This window comes from Manihot esculenta, chromosome 18 (genome assembly GCF_001659605.2).
Source record: "Manihot esculenta cultivar AM560-2 chromosome 18, M.esculenta_v8, whole genome shotgun sequence".
In the NCBI taxonomy this organism is placed as follows: domain Eukaryota; kingdom Viridiplantae; phylum Streptophyta; class Magnoliopsida; order Malpighiales; family Euphorbiaceae; genus Manihot; species Manihot esculenta.
The window spans coordinates 7,959,795-7,978,818 of NC_035178.2; the positions used below are offsets into that span (position 1 = coordinate 7,959,795).

Genomic DNA, 19,024 nt, shown 5'->3' on the forward strand with positions numbered 1-19,024 from the left:
ACACGAAGAAGGAGAGACAAAAATTTTACAATGGTCACCAATCCGTTAAAATAAAAAAAAAGGGCTTTTAAAAAAAATGCTATCATCACTTTTTATTTGTATATATCATTTTATATTTAAATTTTACAAAAATAATTGACTATTATTCTAACACAACTTTAACTTATTATTATATTTTTATAAAAATTTTAAAATATAATAATCGCTTTTATAAATAAAAAGTAATAGTTATGCCTTTACAAAATTTAAGCATTAAATAAAATATAATTAAAAAAAATAAATATTAAACTCAATTTTTTTTCCCTATCAAATAAAATAATGAATTTTGCAGTTAAGTCCAAACCCCCTGATTTTTAAAATTTTGTGTTAAATAAAATATAATAAAAAATTATAGGTATTGAATATTTTTGACTTCTATTTTCGTCAAACTTAAAGTAAATTCAATTTATTTTTTGTTAAATAAAAATTTGAGTTATTTAAATTCAAATGAGTTTTGAGATAATAAAATATTATTTACTTAGTTTTTGAAATTTTAAAATATTTATTATTTTTATTTAAAATATTAAATAACATACATTTTTTTTTAAATTCTTTCAATAAATTTACGTTTTATTGCTAATAAAATTTTAATAAAAAATTGAGAATCAAATGCAAAAGGTTATATATAAGAGAAGCATGACAGTTGGAGGGTGGCCCTGAGTGGTGTAAAAAGGGAGATTTCTCTTTTTCTGCTATTCTCTACGTTTTTTTCAATGTTGAAATATATAATTTTTGAGGTCCGATTCCATGTATCCGAATCTACCCAACTTAACTTGCAATATACAGAAAGACCAATAAAAAATACTCCTAATTAGTCTCTTTTACTCTTTATTTAGATATAAAAAAAATGGGATTAGAGATAAAACAATCTAAACTTATTTTTTCTTGATAAAATACTTATTTACATCCCTAAATTATTTAAAATTAATAATTTCGTAACAATTTAATTGAATGAATTTTTTTTATAGCAATTTTTAAATTCCTATTTTCAAATTCAAAAGGTTAAAACTTCACATTATTTTATAAAAAATTATTTTAATGCAACGGTAAATAATTAAAAAGTTTACAAATACATTTGACAATCGCATTATTCTCCCTATGCAGATAAGTGTATGAATGAATTTAAAATTAAATAAATATAATAAAATAAAATAAATTTATTTTTATTTTTATTTTTATTTTTTTATTTTAATTACAACATTGTGGCATTAAAAATTTATAATATCTTTAAATTAGAATTATATATTTTTTTATTATATTAGATTATAATTAGTTAAGTAAGAGATTGGTTAAAGACATTGAAGAAACTTGAAATTATTTTCTCATTTCAATAAATTTATAACCTAAAATTAGGTTTCCTTTTCAATGTTTTCAGAGCTGATGTGAGCTTCTGCTAATGAGTTCAATACTATAATGCATTTATATAAATATAAAACTTGGAAGGCCAACGGTGGTTACTTCAGAACCTGAGAGCTAGGGTTTTCTTTAAAAAAAAGGAAAAAAGAAGAGAAGGTGATCGAGAAGAACCGCCGTAGAAACCACCAACTCATAGTCGCATGGAGTCTAAATCAGGTCCAAGCGAGGGAATTATAGAATTATAAATCCTATTTGGCTATTACTGCGTCGCCGTTTCGAGGCAGGGACGAACGGTTAGAATTTTTGAACCTTTTCTGCTGCCATGTGTACTCTACATTTTCTTCTTCTCCTCTACCATGGCTGCCACGTTATTATAGTGATGCCTTTGGTACAGCTGGGATCGATATCTAAATTTTTCTTTTCTTTTCCGTTATTTATTTCCATTAAATGAAACATACCCATAATTTCCTTTGGTCTTTTGAGTTTCAAATAATTTTCACAGAGAGTTTTAACAATGGAATCGCCGCCACCTTCTATGCTTCAACGGCAATCGTCGATAGAAACTGAACCAAAAACACTTTTTGATGTTGATATGGAATCTGCCAGGGTATGTAAACATTAAAACTACAGCACTTTATATCTCATTTAAAACTTTCTTTCTTTTCTTTATTTCTTCTTTTGCTGGAAAAGCTTACAGTAGAATTGCATGCAGGAAGCTGCCTTGGAAGTGATTCAGACGCATACCAAGGAGGAAGCTTTAAGGATCTTTCTCGAGGTATCTTTATTTGATAGCTTAATTTCTAATACTCCAAACAACATCCAGCCACAAGATGAACGTTGAAAGGTCGTATGGATGCGGATGAATTTCTTGAGAATATGGTTTTTCATAAGTATCCCTATCAAAAGAAAATTCTTATCTACAACGAGATATCTAATCTAAACTTCAACTGAAAATTTTGAAAATTTTCCCACTTCGTTCATTATCAACAATGCTTCAAGATGTTGACTCCAATGCATCCCATAATTTGTATTGCATTAGTGTTTCCCCAGGCGATTTCTATGGCAGTTCATGATGTAAGGTGATTTATGTGACAGGGTTTGAGGCCAGTTAAGATTGCTGTAAAGCCGGAATGGGACCTGCAGGATTCGGATGTTGATGAATATTCTAGCCATTGAGCATTTGCAGACTTTTTTTTTTGTGGTGTTGCTTTTCTAGTTTAGGCATTCCTTATACCGGCTTTGGCCGGGCGCTGACAGTTATCTATGATCAGTCTCTTATGTCTCTCTTGAATAATGTTGGTTAGAGAAATGCTACAAACAATCCCTTTCTCATTAATTACCATACTTTTAAACTGATAAAATGGTGACTCTTAAATAAGACTGACCCTTACTAGCATTTTTCATGTTGGTTAATAATCCAAAATAAAATTAAAAGTTCTCCGAACTTAAAAAAGCAATCAGATTAGGACAATACCTTAAGGTCTATTAACATGGAAATTTAACAAAGTATAGCACCTTGATGGAAACTTGTTGGTTGACATTGTGCAGGAGGCCAAATTCTGAGCAAGGTTTTCAGGTTCGAAAGCCTATTAATGCAACTAATCTGAATTCTTATCGGTTAAACCTTTCAAATTTTAAAGATACTTTAAATTTTGAAATTTAAAGATAATTCCAACTCAGTTTCTGAATAGATTGGATAAGCATAAGAGTTGGTATTATCAAAGAGAGTAATTGTTACTTGATAAATGGCCAAAACCGTTACAAAAGAGACAACGAATGTTTGCCAAATGTAAAATTCATGGTTTCCAATGGCATGCCACATTAATTCTTGCTTCATGCTTTTTTCCTTTCTTGCTCTGCGAGTCTCTCTCTCACAAGTCACAACCATCCTATATAGACAAATAGGCATCCACCCAAAACATGTGTAGCAAGCAGAGGACACACACTCTCTTGCTTTCTTCTCTCTCTACACAGTCCCTCTTTTTCTGAGACAATGGAGACCCAACAACAGCAGCAGCCTCAGCCTAAAACCACTGATGAGAAGCTTTCCTTGGACATTGAACACTTCGAACCCAAGACCCTCACAAGGGAGCAAATCAAAAGTGCAAGGGTATGATAATCCCATTTCTTCCCTTTCTTTTCTCTTTAATATTATCTTCACATATCTATGCGTGTCCAGGCCGCAGCTGCCCTGCAATTAGCGGCATTAAGAGAAGAAAGGAAAGCTCAGATCAAGATGGCTGTAAGTTTTTTTTGGGTGTTTGTTTATAACATATAGCAGCAAGAAGAGGCTTTTCTTTCCCATTCTTTAAAAATTTTAGCTTCAACCATTTCCCTCTCACTTCAAATTTGTCTTACCAATATATATATATATAGCTATTAGGAGATTTGATTTGGTGAGAAAATACAGGAATATTCAAGCTCAAGAAGAGGTGAAGGTGGATGTGATGTGTAGCCCTCCTCTTAGAATCTAGAGGGCTAGGTGTCTTGCAGTCCTCTCGATCCAATGGTTATCATATATGCATGTCGTTTTCTGGCATTTGAAATAAAAGACAGAACTAAATAATGGCTATCTTTGTTTCAAGACTCCATTAGTGGGTATGTGTTCTTTCTCTGTCTCTCTTTTTCTATGTGTGTGTCTGAACTCCATGGTTGAAGATTCATCTCGATTAGGCTCCAGATGCACTTACATTTCCATCTGTAAAATGGTTTTGCATGGTTAATTTCTACTAATCTGGCATATTAAAGTATCAGCCTTGGCAGTTTTGGTCGGAAACCCATACTTGATAATATTGGAGAAATTAATTTTTACATCCAAAAATTAAACTAGAAACTATCCAGATTATCCGAACTCTCGTTAAAACTAACCTAATCCTTCCTTAACCCAATTATTGTTAACAGAATAAAATTCGAAATTGTTTAGTATTATATATTTTAATTAATAATTATTATATAAAAAATATTTTCTATTAATAATTTTCATTTAAAAAATTTAATATTTATAAAAATATTTAAATTTTATTTTTAAAAAAATATAAAAAAATTATAAAATTTATTGTAAAATGTATATTTTTATATTAAATTAATTATTTATATAAATAAATTCGGGTAGTTGATAATATATAAATAAAATTTGAATCCAATTCGAATATGAAATGTTATTATTTTTTTAAATCTTAATTGTCTCAAACTATAATTCTCTAAATCCCCTCTAAGTAAAGTTGTTAACCTACCATCCCTAATTAAATTAGCTATTTTTTTTTAACATTTTATTTAAATTATTTCAAAAAATTTAATTTAAAATCAATTTAACTTGAAGATCAAGCAATTTTTAATTAAAAAAAACTAACTTCTTCATTTTTTTACTAAATAAAAAAATCTAGAAATAATTTCAAAAAATGTGAAATTGAGCTTGTTGATTTTTTTTCATCCTAAGTTAATAAAATAAGAAATTTAGCACAAAAATATTTGCTCTCTCTATCCATTAATTAATTTTTGTTTACTTACAAAATCATTATTAATAAGAGATAATTTGAATTAAATACTAATAAATGTTTTAATTTTCATTTAAAAAAATAAAGGAGAAATTATGTTGAAAATAAAATAAATTTGAGTAATAATAATCAATTTATATATTAATTATAATGTAAAAAAAGATAAGTTTGCAGTATTTTAGGACAAATAACAATGAAAAATTATATAAAAATTATGAGATGTAGGAGTATTTTTTATATTAAATTGAAACTTTTAGTTTAATTCAAATAAAAATTTAGAAATAGGTTAATTTTAATAGAAATTATGTTGAAATTTATGATTAATGTCATATATTATTAATAAATCTTAATTCAATGATATTAATTGAATTTTTTTTTTAGCATTGTATAGTTTTAAAGAAAAGAAAATATATATATAGTGAATTAGTTTGAGTTTAACACTTTTGCTGCTGATTAATTTGAGGATTTGAAAGATATTTTTAAAAATTATTTTACACTCCAAAAACTAAATCACTTTGCTGGGCCGTTCAAGCCTTCTTCTTACTATTCATTTTAGTCCATTAGCCCATTAATCATATTGAAATTGCCACGTGCCTGTATTAATTACAGTTTTGGTCCCTAAAATTTTAAAACCCTAACAGAATGAGCCTGGTCATCCACCGTCCAAGATGCTAAGTACCAGAGTTCTTTTTCTACCGTATTACATTGAAACGAGACTTTTTAAAAGCAATGAACACTTGTCCTTCATGCTTAAATATTGGACCCGTTTATCCATAGACAGTAAAAAGCTGATTTCAAGGCAAACCCAATCTATCTTTTCGAATATAAAATACCATTAATCATAATATGTTAAAATAAATTTATTGATGTGTTTTTATTATTTTTGAAAGAGTGGATTTCCTCAACTTAATGAGGTTACAGATGAAAAACACATCTAACACTATTCCCTCCCACCACCTTCGGGGGACATGATCATCACCTGACTTAGAATTTTCAGTGATGCCAAATCCAAAAGAAAATACAAAGAAGATCAAAGAGAAACAAGTAAACTTTGTATCAAACACTTTCACCTCTCCTACTAAAATTTTTCCAGCAATCAACAACTTCTGTTATCTTAATATATATGATGATGCTGTGGAGGTGATTGTGCTGCATCATGAGCACAAGTTGAGTTTGCTGTTTAAACTTGCTCGTCCGGCGACCCATTTGCCCAGATTTTTTTCTCTTGCTGTGGCTTTGCTGAACTCATCTCCATGGATTGAGATGTGGGTTTCTTCACAGGTTCTTCTTCACCTTTGTTTTTGCGATAGATGAAGTATAGGATCAGTTGTATTGCCCCTAGACCACACCCAAATCCGTTGGGGATCTGCCATCATTTACGAAAAGAAATTATCTTTCATGAGAATACTGCAAAAGTTTCTTCAAGAAATGGTGTAAAATTGAAGTTGAGGAGAAACTTACAGCGAGAAAAGGATCACGGCCAAGTAGGCCATAGATGAACCAGCAAGTGCCGCACAAGAACACGAACAGTGACAAGAAAAATGGCATGAACTCTACACTCTTCGTTCTAATCACCAACCTCTGCATATATGAACAACAATTTATAAATTTCTCATAGGGTAAAAAAAACAAAAAAAGAAGAGAAGAAAGTGGGAAAATGGAGGGATTTGACTTACTATGATGGACAGAGGTGAGGCATACATAATAATGGAGAAAATGGTGGCAGCCAAGCCGCAGAAGAGCTTCCTGGTGTTGCCTTGCAGGGCAAAAAACGACACAAAGGCCACAGTACCAAAAATGGCCAGCGCCAGCGTGAGAAGGCCTAGGATTCTGCCCTTCTCCTTCCTTGTTGCAAAGATAAGGAATATTAACACATATATGGTTTCGATCACCATCCCTGTCCCATTAATTGTTGATACCAGAAGATTGTCCTTGGACACAAATGGCAGACCATACCTGTCAAAATAGATAAATAAATCAGTCATTATTACCAAAAACATAAGTGGGTGAAAGTGAAAATATTCTGGAAAAATTAGCTAAAACAGACTGCAATGGCTGCAAGAACAGAACAGGATAAACCAAGAACACAATCCGAATCTTGAACAGTAATTTTATTCTGGGATGTTCTTGGAAAAGTTGTTCTATAGTAGGAGATGATTTTGCTTTTTGGGCCATTGGTGATTTATAAAAAGCCCATGGTATTAGCAGTGAACAACATCGTTACAATATTGCCCTCATCAAGATGGTCAAAAGACGATCAAAAGAAGCTTGAAGTAGCAAACTTTGGAGGATAGAAAGGTAAATAGCAGCAGCAAGTGGTTGAAGAAAAGAGAAACGTACCAGGCAGAGAGGAGACAATTGAGGAGAGTCATAACGTATGGGATGCCGGAGAATTGCTCTGTGGACTTGCTTCTTATGATTCTCTTGAAAGTAAACCTGTCAAGTAATTGCAATCCATAACTTTAACTTGATTTTTCAAAAAAAAAAAGGTTATTGGATAAAGCACCATCTTCAAGAAAAAAAGAAAAAATTCAGTATAAACAATGGCAGTAAGATCAGAAGTTGAAAAGAAAAAACAAGAAGAATCAGAAACAGAGAAATGGAGAAGCTCTTTACGTTGGAGACAAGAAGAGGAACAAAGCAGCGGCATTTCCTGTGACAGAACACAAAGCAAGAGAAAAACCATTAACACCAAGATCAAGAAAGAAGTACAGAAGAAGAAGAAGAAGAAGCAAATTGAAATACCCACCAAAAACACCAAACAAGAAATGAAGAACATCCATTTTCAGCAAGATTGAAAGAAATAACCTTCAAAAGAAAAGAGAAGGCAAAGACAAGAAACAAATAGTTTCAAGAAGAATCAAACTGAAAGTTCAGAGGTTGGTTCACAAATGTCAATGCGATGAGTGGAAGAGGGAAGTGGCAATGGATTATATAGAGAAGGAAACAAATAACAGCGAGGTTTAAATTTCCTTGTTTTCAAGTTGCTTTGGTAATTCGAGCGATGTCTATGAACAGTGGGCTAACAGTAACTCACAGGGAATGGGCGCTGCACCTTGAGGAAAAAGATTAGGCGGTCTATGTAGATTTATAGCGTAAAATAATAATAAAATTTATATAAAATTTCTATATATTTATATTATAAATTTATACAAACTAATAATTAAAAATTTTAATTTTTATTTATTAAAAATTCTCAATTTTAGAATTTAAAACTATTTATATAAAATTTATACATATTCTAATTTATAATATTTTGAAATTATTTGTAAATTTCTTTGAGGTTGTTCAAAAGTTGAGATGAATTAAAAGATCTAGTATACCTAAGTCCAACTCCACCACAATTAAAAAAAAAAAAAAAAAAAAAACTTTCCTGATATTCTTGATTTAGATTTTATTATTAATTATTTATTTATTTTTAAAAATAATTGTGAGAATTGTAATATTTGTGAAAGGAATGACATATTTCAAATTTTACATTTATAGTTAATAAAGTTAAAAATTTCTTACCCTAAGATTATAAAGTCTCCTATTTGAATTTCAGTAAACAGTAAATTAATAAAAAAATTGATTAATTTATAAAAAAAGTTACTTCACTTCAGATCTACTTTTTGAAAGGAAACTTTTAAAGGTTATAAATTTTTTAAAACAATTTTCTGAAATATGATAAATAGAAATTAATGTTAATCAGAAATTACTATAAATGGAAAAAGAGGGAAGAAAAGTCCTAATTAGAAACTATGAGATAAGGAAGTTAAAGGTAGCAGAGATAAGCCTCTCTCATGTGCTGTTGAATTAGAAAAAAAAACTATCACGCAATAATTGAGATCCAACTTAGAACTGCCTCACCATTTTTACCTCCTTTACAAATATGGTAATTCAATGCCAACTTTATATATGAATGATTCGTATTAAAAGTTTTTTTATAAATATTTATTGCGATAAATACTTATAAATAATAAAAAATATAAAATTTAATATAATTCTATGTAAATTTATTTTATAATAATTTATTAATAAAAAAATAATTTTAACCACTAATTTTTTTTTCTCTCAAATAGTCATTTATATTAATTAATTACTTACGCTGTGACTTTAATGCATGCGACTCTCAAATTTTTCTCTTTGGTAGTTAAATATATAAATTTAAATAAACATTTAAAACAGAATTTCAAATAATTTTTTTTAAATTTAAAATTATTTAAATAAAATAGAGATTTATTATTTAGTTTCTACCTATTATCATTATTAATAAATCAATTTTTATATTTTTAAAAATTTATTAAATCATTTTTATCTTTTTTTATATCAATAAAATAATTTTTTTTTTCATTAAAAATAGATGAATAATAATAAAAAAATTTTAATATCTAATTTTAGTCGAGTAACTCATTTCTTCCTTTTTTTTTCTTCGTTTTTGGATAACTCAATTTCTCTTTCTTCTTCATGGTTAACTCAATTTTTAAAAGTACTTTTTAATCGATAATCTAACTTTTCTTTTTTTTTTTTCTATAATAATTTAATTTTAAAAAATAAAGAAATTTAATTTTTTATTATATATTTAACTGTAAAAATAAATGAAATTAAATAAAAAATTATTTGTTAATAAAAAAATAAAAATATTTTAATAAATTTTTAAAAATATATGAAATAACTTATTAATAATAGTAGTATCTAAAAATAAAATAATAAATTTATGTAAATAAAACTCTAATAATAATATACTATTTATTTTATTTTGAACTATTAATTTGAGTCGAATCGAAATTTCAACAATATGTTAAAAGTTTTGATTTAGTAAATGCCATCCCCTATAACATATTATTAATTTAATCTATATAAGATTTTCATATTCAAATTATCAATAATTTGTGAATTTTTGAATCAGAGTCATTATGTAATACGAAACTAAATCACTCTCTTATATGCCCCAATTCAAAGTATTAAGGCAAATTATATAATCAGCAAAAATATGTCATGTCACATAGTGACATATTGAGGTGAGACTTTCTACTTACGATACGTGAAAAAAAAATATTTAATTAGTTCGTAATTATTTGTATGTTATTGATATATTCTAATTATAAATATTTTAGTTTTATAAGTTAAATATATCGTCTTATTCATATCATGTGATATCTAAAAATACTGAATAATTGCTCCTTTCATTATATTTTAAGGCGAAGTTATTACAAAATACCCTTTTCATGAATAATATTAAAATTAATTATTGATAATTTAAAATTCATAAAAAAATAAAATTTTTGGGTATGAGTAAATTTGATCTAAATGGTTCATGTCTTACTCTTTTATTCTTTTTTCTTTATTCTCATAACTGTCATCTTTTACGGTACTATCTATCGCTGTCATACAGAACCGTATGTACAGACATATCTGTCTTATTACTATGATCAAACAATTATTTAATTTTCTTTCGATACTCGTACTGATAGAGTCGTGGTATAACTGGGCCTACGTACTCCTCATCACGTTAAATAATTCGGATCCCTTTCTGAAGAGTTCTGAATGCCGGTCAACTCGGCCTGCTCGATTGTGGATAAATTGTACGCTAATGGATCATTTTACGTAGTTGATTTTAATGAGTTTTGAACATGACTCTCGTATAAAAGTTCAACTACGGTCTGAATGCCAATAACTCAAACGATAATTAATTATATTATCTCAAAATTCAAACACATATTAAAGATTTTCTTATTTATATATAACTTTTAATTCGAAAATAGAGAAAAACAAATGTTGGTAATTTTCCATCATTGCTTTGATTTGAGAAGTTTGAAATTAATTAATTAGATTCCTTTACTTGGTAATGCACTTATAAAATGGTTGACTAATAAGTAGCTACAGAAATTGCGTGAACACACAGATATCTCCGAATATTACCATTTTAATGCAATTTCGACTATATACGTATTTATGGAATACAGGAATGAATTGGGCACTGTGGTTGGTGAAAAGGGTATTATTAACAAATTATTTTTGGAGATTTACTCTATTTATAATCTTTTAATTGTCACATTCATAATTAAATTATAAATATAAATAATTATTAAATTTATTTATAAATTTAATTTATTATAATGTGATAGAGCGAGTCTGCTTGAACATTTCTCAACCACAAATTCTTTAACTATAAAATTATTTTTTTCCTAATTATTTCTTAACCAAAAAGTCTTAATTATGAAATTAGCTGAACCCTTTTTCTTTAATCACACTCATTGCATGTGAGCATTATAAGCAAATTTCATTCAATCATTATTCATTACGTCACTGGTAACTCGATTGATTTCAAGTGTTAATGGTATAATTACAATTCACAAATATTTATTAATTTGAACTGTGCTTGATTTATAAGAAAATGAAACGATATGAATCGAATTGAAATAAAAATTAATTAATTAAATAAAATTAATTAATATAAATTTTAAATATAAATTAATGTTTTAAAATTCAAAAAGCAAGATTTAGAGTACGAGTGTAAATTTAATCAGAGAGAAAGACATTTCTTTCTCTTAATTCATTTCCCTTTTATCTGCTAGTAACGTTTAACTGCCTCTCCATTATAGTGTCATCTGTCTCTGTCATTTAAATTCATATGTATAGGTGTGTCAGAGTCCCTCTCTACGCCAGACAGTCATTTAATTCATTTGGTGCGCACGCGAGCATGGCTGTAAAGTGACTGGTCCAGCTGCTCTATCTCACGTCATATCACCGGGCTGAATTATCTTTCATTTGATCTGGGCTTACGTTAAACTCGACCTGTTTCATGTGTCCAAATAGGGATTTAAGATGTTAAATTGATCTGTTAAAAGGAGATTTGATGGGTTTTGAGTCAATATTTTTCTCTGGATAGAGAAAATCCCACGGTCAGGATAAGCATATTACATATTCAAAATCAAAAGTACAATGATCATTTCTCACTAATTATTTCAATGGATATTTAACGTTAATCGTTGGTGGCATTGTTCTTATTATGTGTGTAATGATAACATGTGGAGTGCAAGAAATACAAAGGATACATGGACAATTTTAAAAAAACAAAAAAACAAAGAAGATTAATAATTTCAATTTTGACTCACTTGGTTAATCAATTATTTTCATTTGGTATCTATGACTAAAATTATGGTAGTGATTTAGTATTCAAATGTTCCTCTCTCATTTAATTATTTTTTTAATTTATAAAAATATACTTCTTCCTTCCGTAACATAATTTTTATTTATATTATATATTTTTAAATTAAATTAATTTACTCATTATAATATATATTTTTCAAGGTTGAACGTTACTAACAATACTTCAATGTGAGGAAAACCGTTTTTAGGATGAAACGCAGGTATTCTTGAAACTTGGGCACGACAAAAATTTGAGGACAGCAGATTTGAAGTGTACGTGCGATGCCATGTCGTCCAATATTCGACCAATGAGGTTTCTGACACGCAAATATAAAATCATGAATATACTTGTGGCCAAAGCCAACCATCAATGTGAACGTCGAGGAGTTCTAATTCGACCAACCCATTACATCAAAACACTCACCAAAGCTACTGGTAGGCTATACACTGCTTTCTGTCTCTCATCGCTCATGGACTGTCTTCATTTCTTTTAGAGAAAATTACTCATTAAATTCTATACTTAAAAAAAACTCACTAATTTATTTTTTTTTCTTAAAAGATTAAAAATAGAATTACCGCACATTAGTCTTCTACACGTTAACTAGCGAATTCTTAAAATTTAACATATATAATTAATATCGTATTTAAAATAATATTAATTTACGATAAGAATTGGGTAGATAAAAATCTAATATTTAGGTAGAAATGGGGAATAATAGAAGAGTGAACAAGTTTTTATTTTTGTTTTTAATTTGAAAATAATGTGTAACTAATGTGACATTTGGTTGATATGTATTATTGCACGTTGAGTGTTTGAAGCAGTTGAATGAATCCTCCAAAGCTACATAGATTATCCATTATCCTAATGCCCTACTTCATAAATTAAATAAATAAATAATTTGAAGTAAATTGACGTTTTCCTTCTTTTTTGATTCTTTAGTTTTTGGCCAAACTTTTTTTTTTCCACCTGCAAGAAAACTGCATAAACGGCTTCAAGGACATCCAGCAACAAGAAATTCGAGGGCCTTTCAGGAATAGATCTCAACCAATTACAATCCAACAGACCCTTAAAAATATTGGCAGCAACATAATCAGCTAACTTTGTTGGCCGTCCTTCTAGCAACTGAGAAGGAATTACAGATAGAAAGCTAGGAATCCAGGATTGAGTGCCACTGACAGAAGCTCGAATTTCCCACGGCTTCTTTAGTCTTCGATGACAGGGCTTCGTAGAGCATAAGAGAATCTGTCTCTAGGATGATATTTTGGCCGACTTCAGTTTTATTTATTTATTTATTTTTATTATGCATTGTCCATTAAAATTGTTGAGACTTGATCGGTTTATTAAAAATAAAATATTGACCATAATTATGAGAATTAAATTTTTATCTCATTTGAGACAAAAGAGTGTTATAATACATGAAAAATAGAGTTTGTTGGATCTTAACATGTGTATACGGGATACGAAAATGTTCCGTAAATCAGATCATTCGATTTGATCTCAATGAAAAAGCCTAACCAACAAAATATGAAGATTAGAACTCTAATTTTTTAAATTTCACTTAATATTTAAAATGATCAGTCCGATCACTTTAAGATTCGTATAACAAATGAGGCATTTGAACACATTAATAACCGATCTCAATAACCAAAAAGAGCCTACCTTTATATTGGTCGGATAAACCGAGCACAAATATGATAGAATCAGAATAAGACACCGATCTCCTATGCGATGGTCGGTCCCACTAATTCTCTCTGAGGCCTTAAATGTGCATTTTAAAGAGCTGCTCAGCCACTTGATGCACCAAAGTGTATGGGTGAAACGGCTCCGCATTGATTAGTCGATTGTCAGCCCACCTGACATATTGCTACAACGTACCACCATCCCATCTGATAGGACGTTAGGCAAGAAATCTGGATATAAATTCTCTGGACTCAACCTCAGCTAAAAAGGTTCACTCTCCAAAGCTCTCTGAAAGTGAGACACTCACTCTTCCATAAACTAAGACCCAAGAACCTAATCTCTCTCATATGCTCACACAAGAACTCTTTAAATAGAGACCCTCTGAATATTGCTGCAAAAAGCTTTATTATTTACTTCCTTTTATTTTCTCTATATTAATAAATCTCAAATAATTATTAGTCTAATTTGAGTGTTGAAAGGTTTTCACTAGGGCATCTCCTTCCTCACATTCAAACATGTCCCCTTTCTCAATACTAAATACGGAGAAATCTAACGGAATCAATTATGAATTAATGGTCAATCCATTAAATCAAACCGCTATCTAAGTGTCTATGTCTAGACACTCCGCTTGATCTCGCTTCATCGAGTATTAAATCAGTCATCCTATCACTCGTTGAGTATAAAGTCATATAAACATTTTCATTTTTTTAGGTCTGCTCTGACAAATAATTCTGTTTTCTAAATGAATTTAAAAGTATAATGTTAATGTTTAACCTATATATTTAGAATTTAATAATTTATTTTTGTATATAATTTAATAAATGGTTCATCTAGATAGATGAATTTTTTTTGTTTATTCTTTTACCATTTTCATAATTGGGTTGGTGAGATTAAGACCCAGCAAGAGTTTTGGCATTGAAAGTGTTTGTCTTCTTGCCCTATGAATGCCAGTTTAGAAGAAATTCAAATTTCATATTCGGCAAAAAGTCTATATTCAGGAAAAATTTTCAAAGCATAAAATGATCCAACTCAAGTGCTTAAGGGTGAATTACTATAGAGTATTTTTTTAATTAACCGTATAGTCTTTTTTTTTAGCAATTTAATTAAAAATCCTTATATTTTATAAAGTAAAATTCTCTAATTTCTTTATTTTTATCAAATAAATTGTCTATTAACTTAGTTTAACATTCATAAAAGGGACAAAATAATTTTAATATTTTGAAATTACAATAACTAAAAATATAAATAGTTGTCTCTATTTATTTCATAGAAAATATTTTTTTGAAATATATATTTTTATATTTTTTGACATTTGAAACATTCAAAATATTTAAAATAAATGACTTTTTTTTTTTCAAGAGAGAAAATCTTTTTTAAGAGAGAAAGCCATTTTCTACAGTTTGAATTCTTTATTAATACCTTTCTATGTAAATTTGATAATAAATTTTATTTTTTAATTAAAATTAAATAATAAAAATAATAAAAAATATTTTTAAATACAAATTATTTTCTATAAATAAATGAAAGTAAATTATAAATATTCTAACAATATAAATATCAAACATTAAAACAAATTGATCAATATTTTCTTCAACAACGATAATAAAGATAATGATTATTTTTAAAAAAAAGAACTTTTCATTGAATTTTAAAAATAAAAAATTATTAATTAATTTTAATGAAATACAAAGACTTAATAGTTTTTATCCTTCGCTTAACCGTTTAATGTTTAAATTCAGAATTTTAGAAAAAAAAACTTAATAAAATCTTAAAGTTGTTGAATTTATTTAAATATCCCCTTAGAAACAATTTTCATAAAGAAAAAGTTAATTCAAGATGAATTTTGGTTAAGAGAATGGGAATCAATTTAAGAAAAAAAAAAGGGAAAGGTGGTTAATTTTGTTAGTTAATATGAAATGGATTAATGATTCTTTTCCGTAAATAACTATTTTTTACTTGGTTAAAATTATTTATAATATTATGAGGTTTTTCAGTAAATATATTAAGATTTATTATATAAAAAATTATTTATAATATTAATTTTTAATTTTGATTAGGTATGATACTCATAAAATCTTTTATGTATGAGTGCAATGTTCTTTATATCAAGACCAGAGTCAACCTGCCTAGTTTGATTTTAAGATGGTTGGGTAAATATAAGTCAGTGGTTCATTCAGTTGATCTCACAAGAAAAGAGAAAAAAGGAACTAAATCATTGTCTTGTTGTGAGGAATATATGCAACTGTTGCAGTTGGTGCAACTATACTGTGTTTGGCAAGAGATTTATATTAAAAATAATAATGGGATGATAAAGCTGCCGACCTTTACCCGCAAAGATTTGAAGTTTCTTTTTTCACTTTCCTTTTTTTCTAGTTCCACCTCTCTTTGCCACCGAAAGAGAGGCAGGTTGGTATGATGTTAATTCTGAATCATACATTAAGCTATAGAATTCATTCAAGAAACTAACTTTTTTATGAGCGTTTTAACCTTTCTTAAAAAAGTAAGGGACCTTCACAATTGTCCCAAGTTATGAGTCGCTGAGGGGCTGGATAGGAACTGGTGTTTTAAATGTGCAGTGAACTTGGGACTACGATTACACACGCCTCCACTTTAGTAAAAGCTTCAGCAACCAAATTTGAGACACCTGTCAATTTGCATTTCCCATTCTGGCAATATCTCACCGTCACAGAATCTTTCTCATTATTCTTTGACAAATTGACCACTCGCATCGCATGCAGCTTTTCATTGTGTATTTTTGTTGACCTCAGGAAAAGGTGACTTAAAAGCAGAGTTCCAAAAAGCCAAAGGACTCGTAAATATTTCTATGTAGAACCATGAAGACCTGAAAAATTGACAAGCATCCACTATAAGTTTGTTTTTTCTCGTTGCATTACCAACAAGTATTTGGATTTCTTCAAAAAAAAAAAAAAATATAAAATACACTCGCCATGAGATTTTGCCATGTGTACACTGTATAAAGTAGGCCACATGTATATTTAAATTATTGAAGGCACTAAATTGTATGATCAAACTAGATTATATGCATGTCATATCAATACGAATTCAAAAAAAAATTATTTAGATTCAATTTTAATAAATAATAAATAAAAATAAAATAGATAAAATAAATATATATTTAAAAAATTTTTAAAAAATAAAATATTATAATTTATTTAATTTTTTTATCAATTAAAATATATTAATAACAATTACATTTTTAATGTTTATAAATATGTATTTTTTCAATATAATTCAATAATAAACCAATTAATAATTTATCTTTTATTCTATTATAAAATCGATTTTTAGTAGTATTTATTATAAAAATTTTTTTTCTACTATATATATTATACATAAAAAAATAATACTATTAAAGTAACATAATAATTTAATATAATATTTACTATAAATTTTATTTCTTAAATTAAATTATTTAATCTATTAATTAGAGAAATACTATTTTCATTTTATTTTTTTAAGTTTAAATAATTTAATTTATTATTTATAAAAAATAATACTTGATTTACATTTAAGTATTTTTAAATTTAAATTATCTAATCTATTATCCATTAAATTTATATTTTTAAAATTAAATTATATTTTAAATTTAAATGATCTATAAAATTTATTCAGTACTAAAAAAATTAATTATAAAACACTTTTATTTATAAAATTTAAAATTTATTTCTTTAAAATTAGATAGTTTAACAAATAGTTTTAATTATATAAATAGATTAGAAACTAATTAAGTGAAATAATTATTTTTTAATAATAAAAATAATATATAAAATTAAATTACGTACTGAATGAATAATTCTTTTAAAAAAAATTACATATTGGAGTTAAAATTTTAAAATAAAATAAATTTTTTAAATTAGAAAAATAGAAAATGAAAGGAATAAAATAAAATAAATAATTAAAATTAAATCAACTAAATAATTTTAAACATTAGTAAAAATTTATTTGATAAAAAAATTAAAAAAATTAATTTTATAAAAGAAAAACTAATTAATAAATTTTTTAAATATGGAGAAACTTAATAAAACATTCTGTCCGTTGCACAGAAAAAAGAAAATTTTTAGGTTCTCATTCGGGTACCCACGTGTCTTGATCTAAGACCCATGTGGATGAGCAATTATTAGACTTTACGCGTCGATTATTTGAGAATCTTATCAATCAACTGTGGTCCATTTCCCATTCTTGATTGATTTTAACATTTTCGGGTCAAAACAGAACCAAATTACTAAGATAAGCAATTTGGGAATCCAGTTTGGAAAAGTTTGTACCTCTGTTTAATGGTAGTTGAAATGAAGACCTGGCAGCTCAGCATTTGTTTTTTGAAAATTTCACCTAACCCATTTTCCTGCATTCTATTAATCCTGAACAGAAATGAAAGGCCATCTTTTTGATTTGATATTATTGAAACTCTGTTTCCTTATGCTCTATCCCTTTCAACTATGTGTTGATTCAACCTCTCTTTCATTATAATGGAATGAACTTAACTCGATCAGAGCCCAAATGTATACACATTAAAAGCAGATCTTTACAAGTATGAATTTGAACCATGATGAGAATATGAGATTTGATGCTCAATACAGCAACAGGTGAGGAATAAATTGTTTACAGGGAAAGAATTCAATTATTTTTATACAATCATATTCCTTTTTTTTTTTTAAATTCCAAATTATTTTCTTTACAAATTATTTAATTTTTTATTTAACCATTGGATATTTATATTTATTAATTTTTCTAGATATTAACCTAAAACTCTTGTTTCAAATGATAAGTTTGAAGATAATTCAAATAGTTGAATACTTTCTTTCTTGAATTTTGTATCTGGCAAAGCTAGAAATGTAAGAATTGGATTGTTTTAAATTTTTGTGAAAATATAAATTTTGTCAAAATTATCAAGATTTTATGATGGATAATTTCACTTAAAATTATTTATATCAAAATTATTTAATTAATTCTGGAGAATTTTATTTTTTTCTTTCTTTTTATCCTTTAATTTTTATTTATTTTACCTTCAAATTTGTTTGCGTTTTCTTAATTAGATATTCAAATTTATTATGTTATTTTGTTAATTTTTTAAAAAATAGTGTTCATCTTATTTTATATTTTTAATGGTAAAAAATTATGTAAAGGGTAGATTTTAAATATTGTGAAAATATTAATAATGGTGCTAAAAAATATTTTCAATGTGATAAAAATGATTGCTATTTATACAATAAATATTTATTTATGTTTAGTTAAAAATACTAAGCATAATAAACAAAATAAATCAATTTGAATTTATTATTAATTTATTTAAAATAAATAAATT

General features: G+C 27.2%; 1 protein-coding gene across 2 annotated transcripts; it reads right to left on the bottom strand.

Annotated features, from left to right (window-relative positions):
• Positions 1–5,736: 5,736 nt before the first annotated feature.
• LOC110606116 (bidirectional sugar transporter SWEET1) lies at positions 5,737–7,935 on the bottom strand. 2 transcript variants are annotated; one of them, XM_021744876.2, is made up of 6 exons: positions 7,639–7,935; positions 7,506–7,542; positions 7,230–7,325; positions 6,566–6,845; positions 6,351–6,470; positions 5,737–6,255 (listed from the first exon to the last, which is right to left on the bottom strand). In XM_021744876.2, the coding sequence occupies exons 1-6, from the start codon at positions 7,670–7,672 to the stop codon at positions 6,070–6,072; spliced, it is 753 nt and encodes a 250-aa protein (XP_021600568.1). In that variant the 5' UTR covers positions 7,673–7,935; the 3' UTR covers positions 5,737–6,069. The 2 variants fall into 2 exon arrangements, with proteins under 2 accessions (XP_021600568.1, XP_021600569.1); XM_021744877.2 differs by lacking the exons at positions 7,230–7,325; positions 7,506–7,542; positions 7,639–7,935 and adding an exon at positions 6,937–7,191.
• Positions 7,936–19,024: the final 11,089 nt, after the last annotated feature.

Coding starts and splice junctions, on each gene's coding strand:
- LOC110606116 (XM_021744876.2), bottom strand. CDS start 7,672: ATGGATGTTCTTCATTTCTTGTTTGGTGTTTTTG. Junction 7,543..7,638: donor TTTCTTGTTTGGTGTTTTTG/GTGGGTATTTCA, acceptor GTTCTGTCACAG/GAAATGCCGCTGCTTTGTTC. Junction 7,326..7,505: donor TTCCTCTTCTTGTCTCCAAC/GTAAAGAGCTTC, acceptor ATTACTTGACAG/GTTTACTTTCAAGAGAATCA.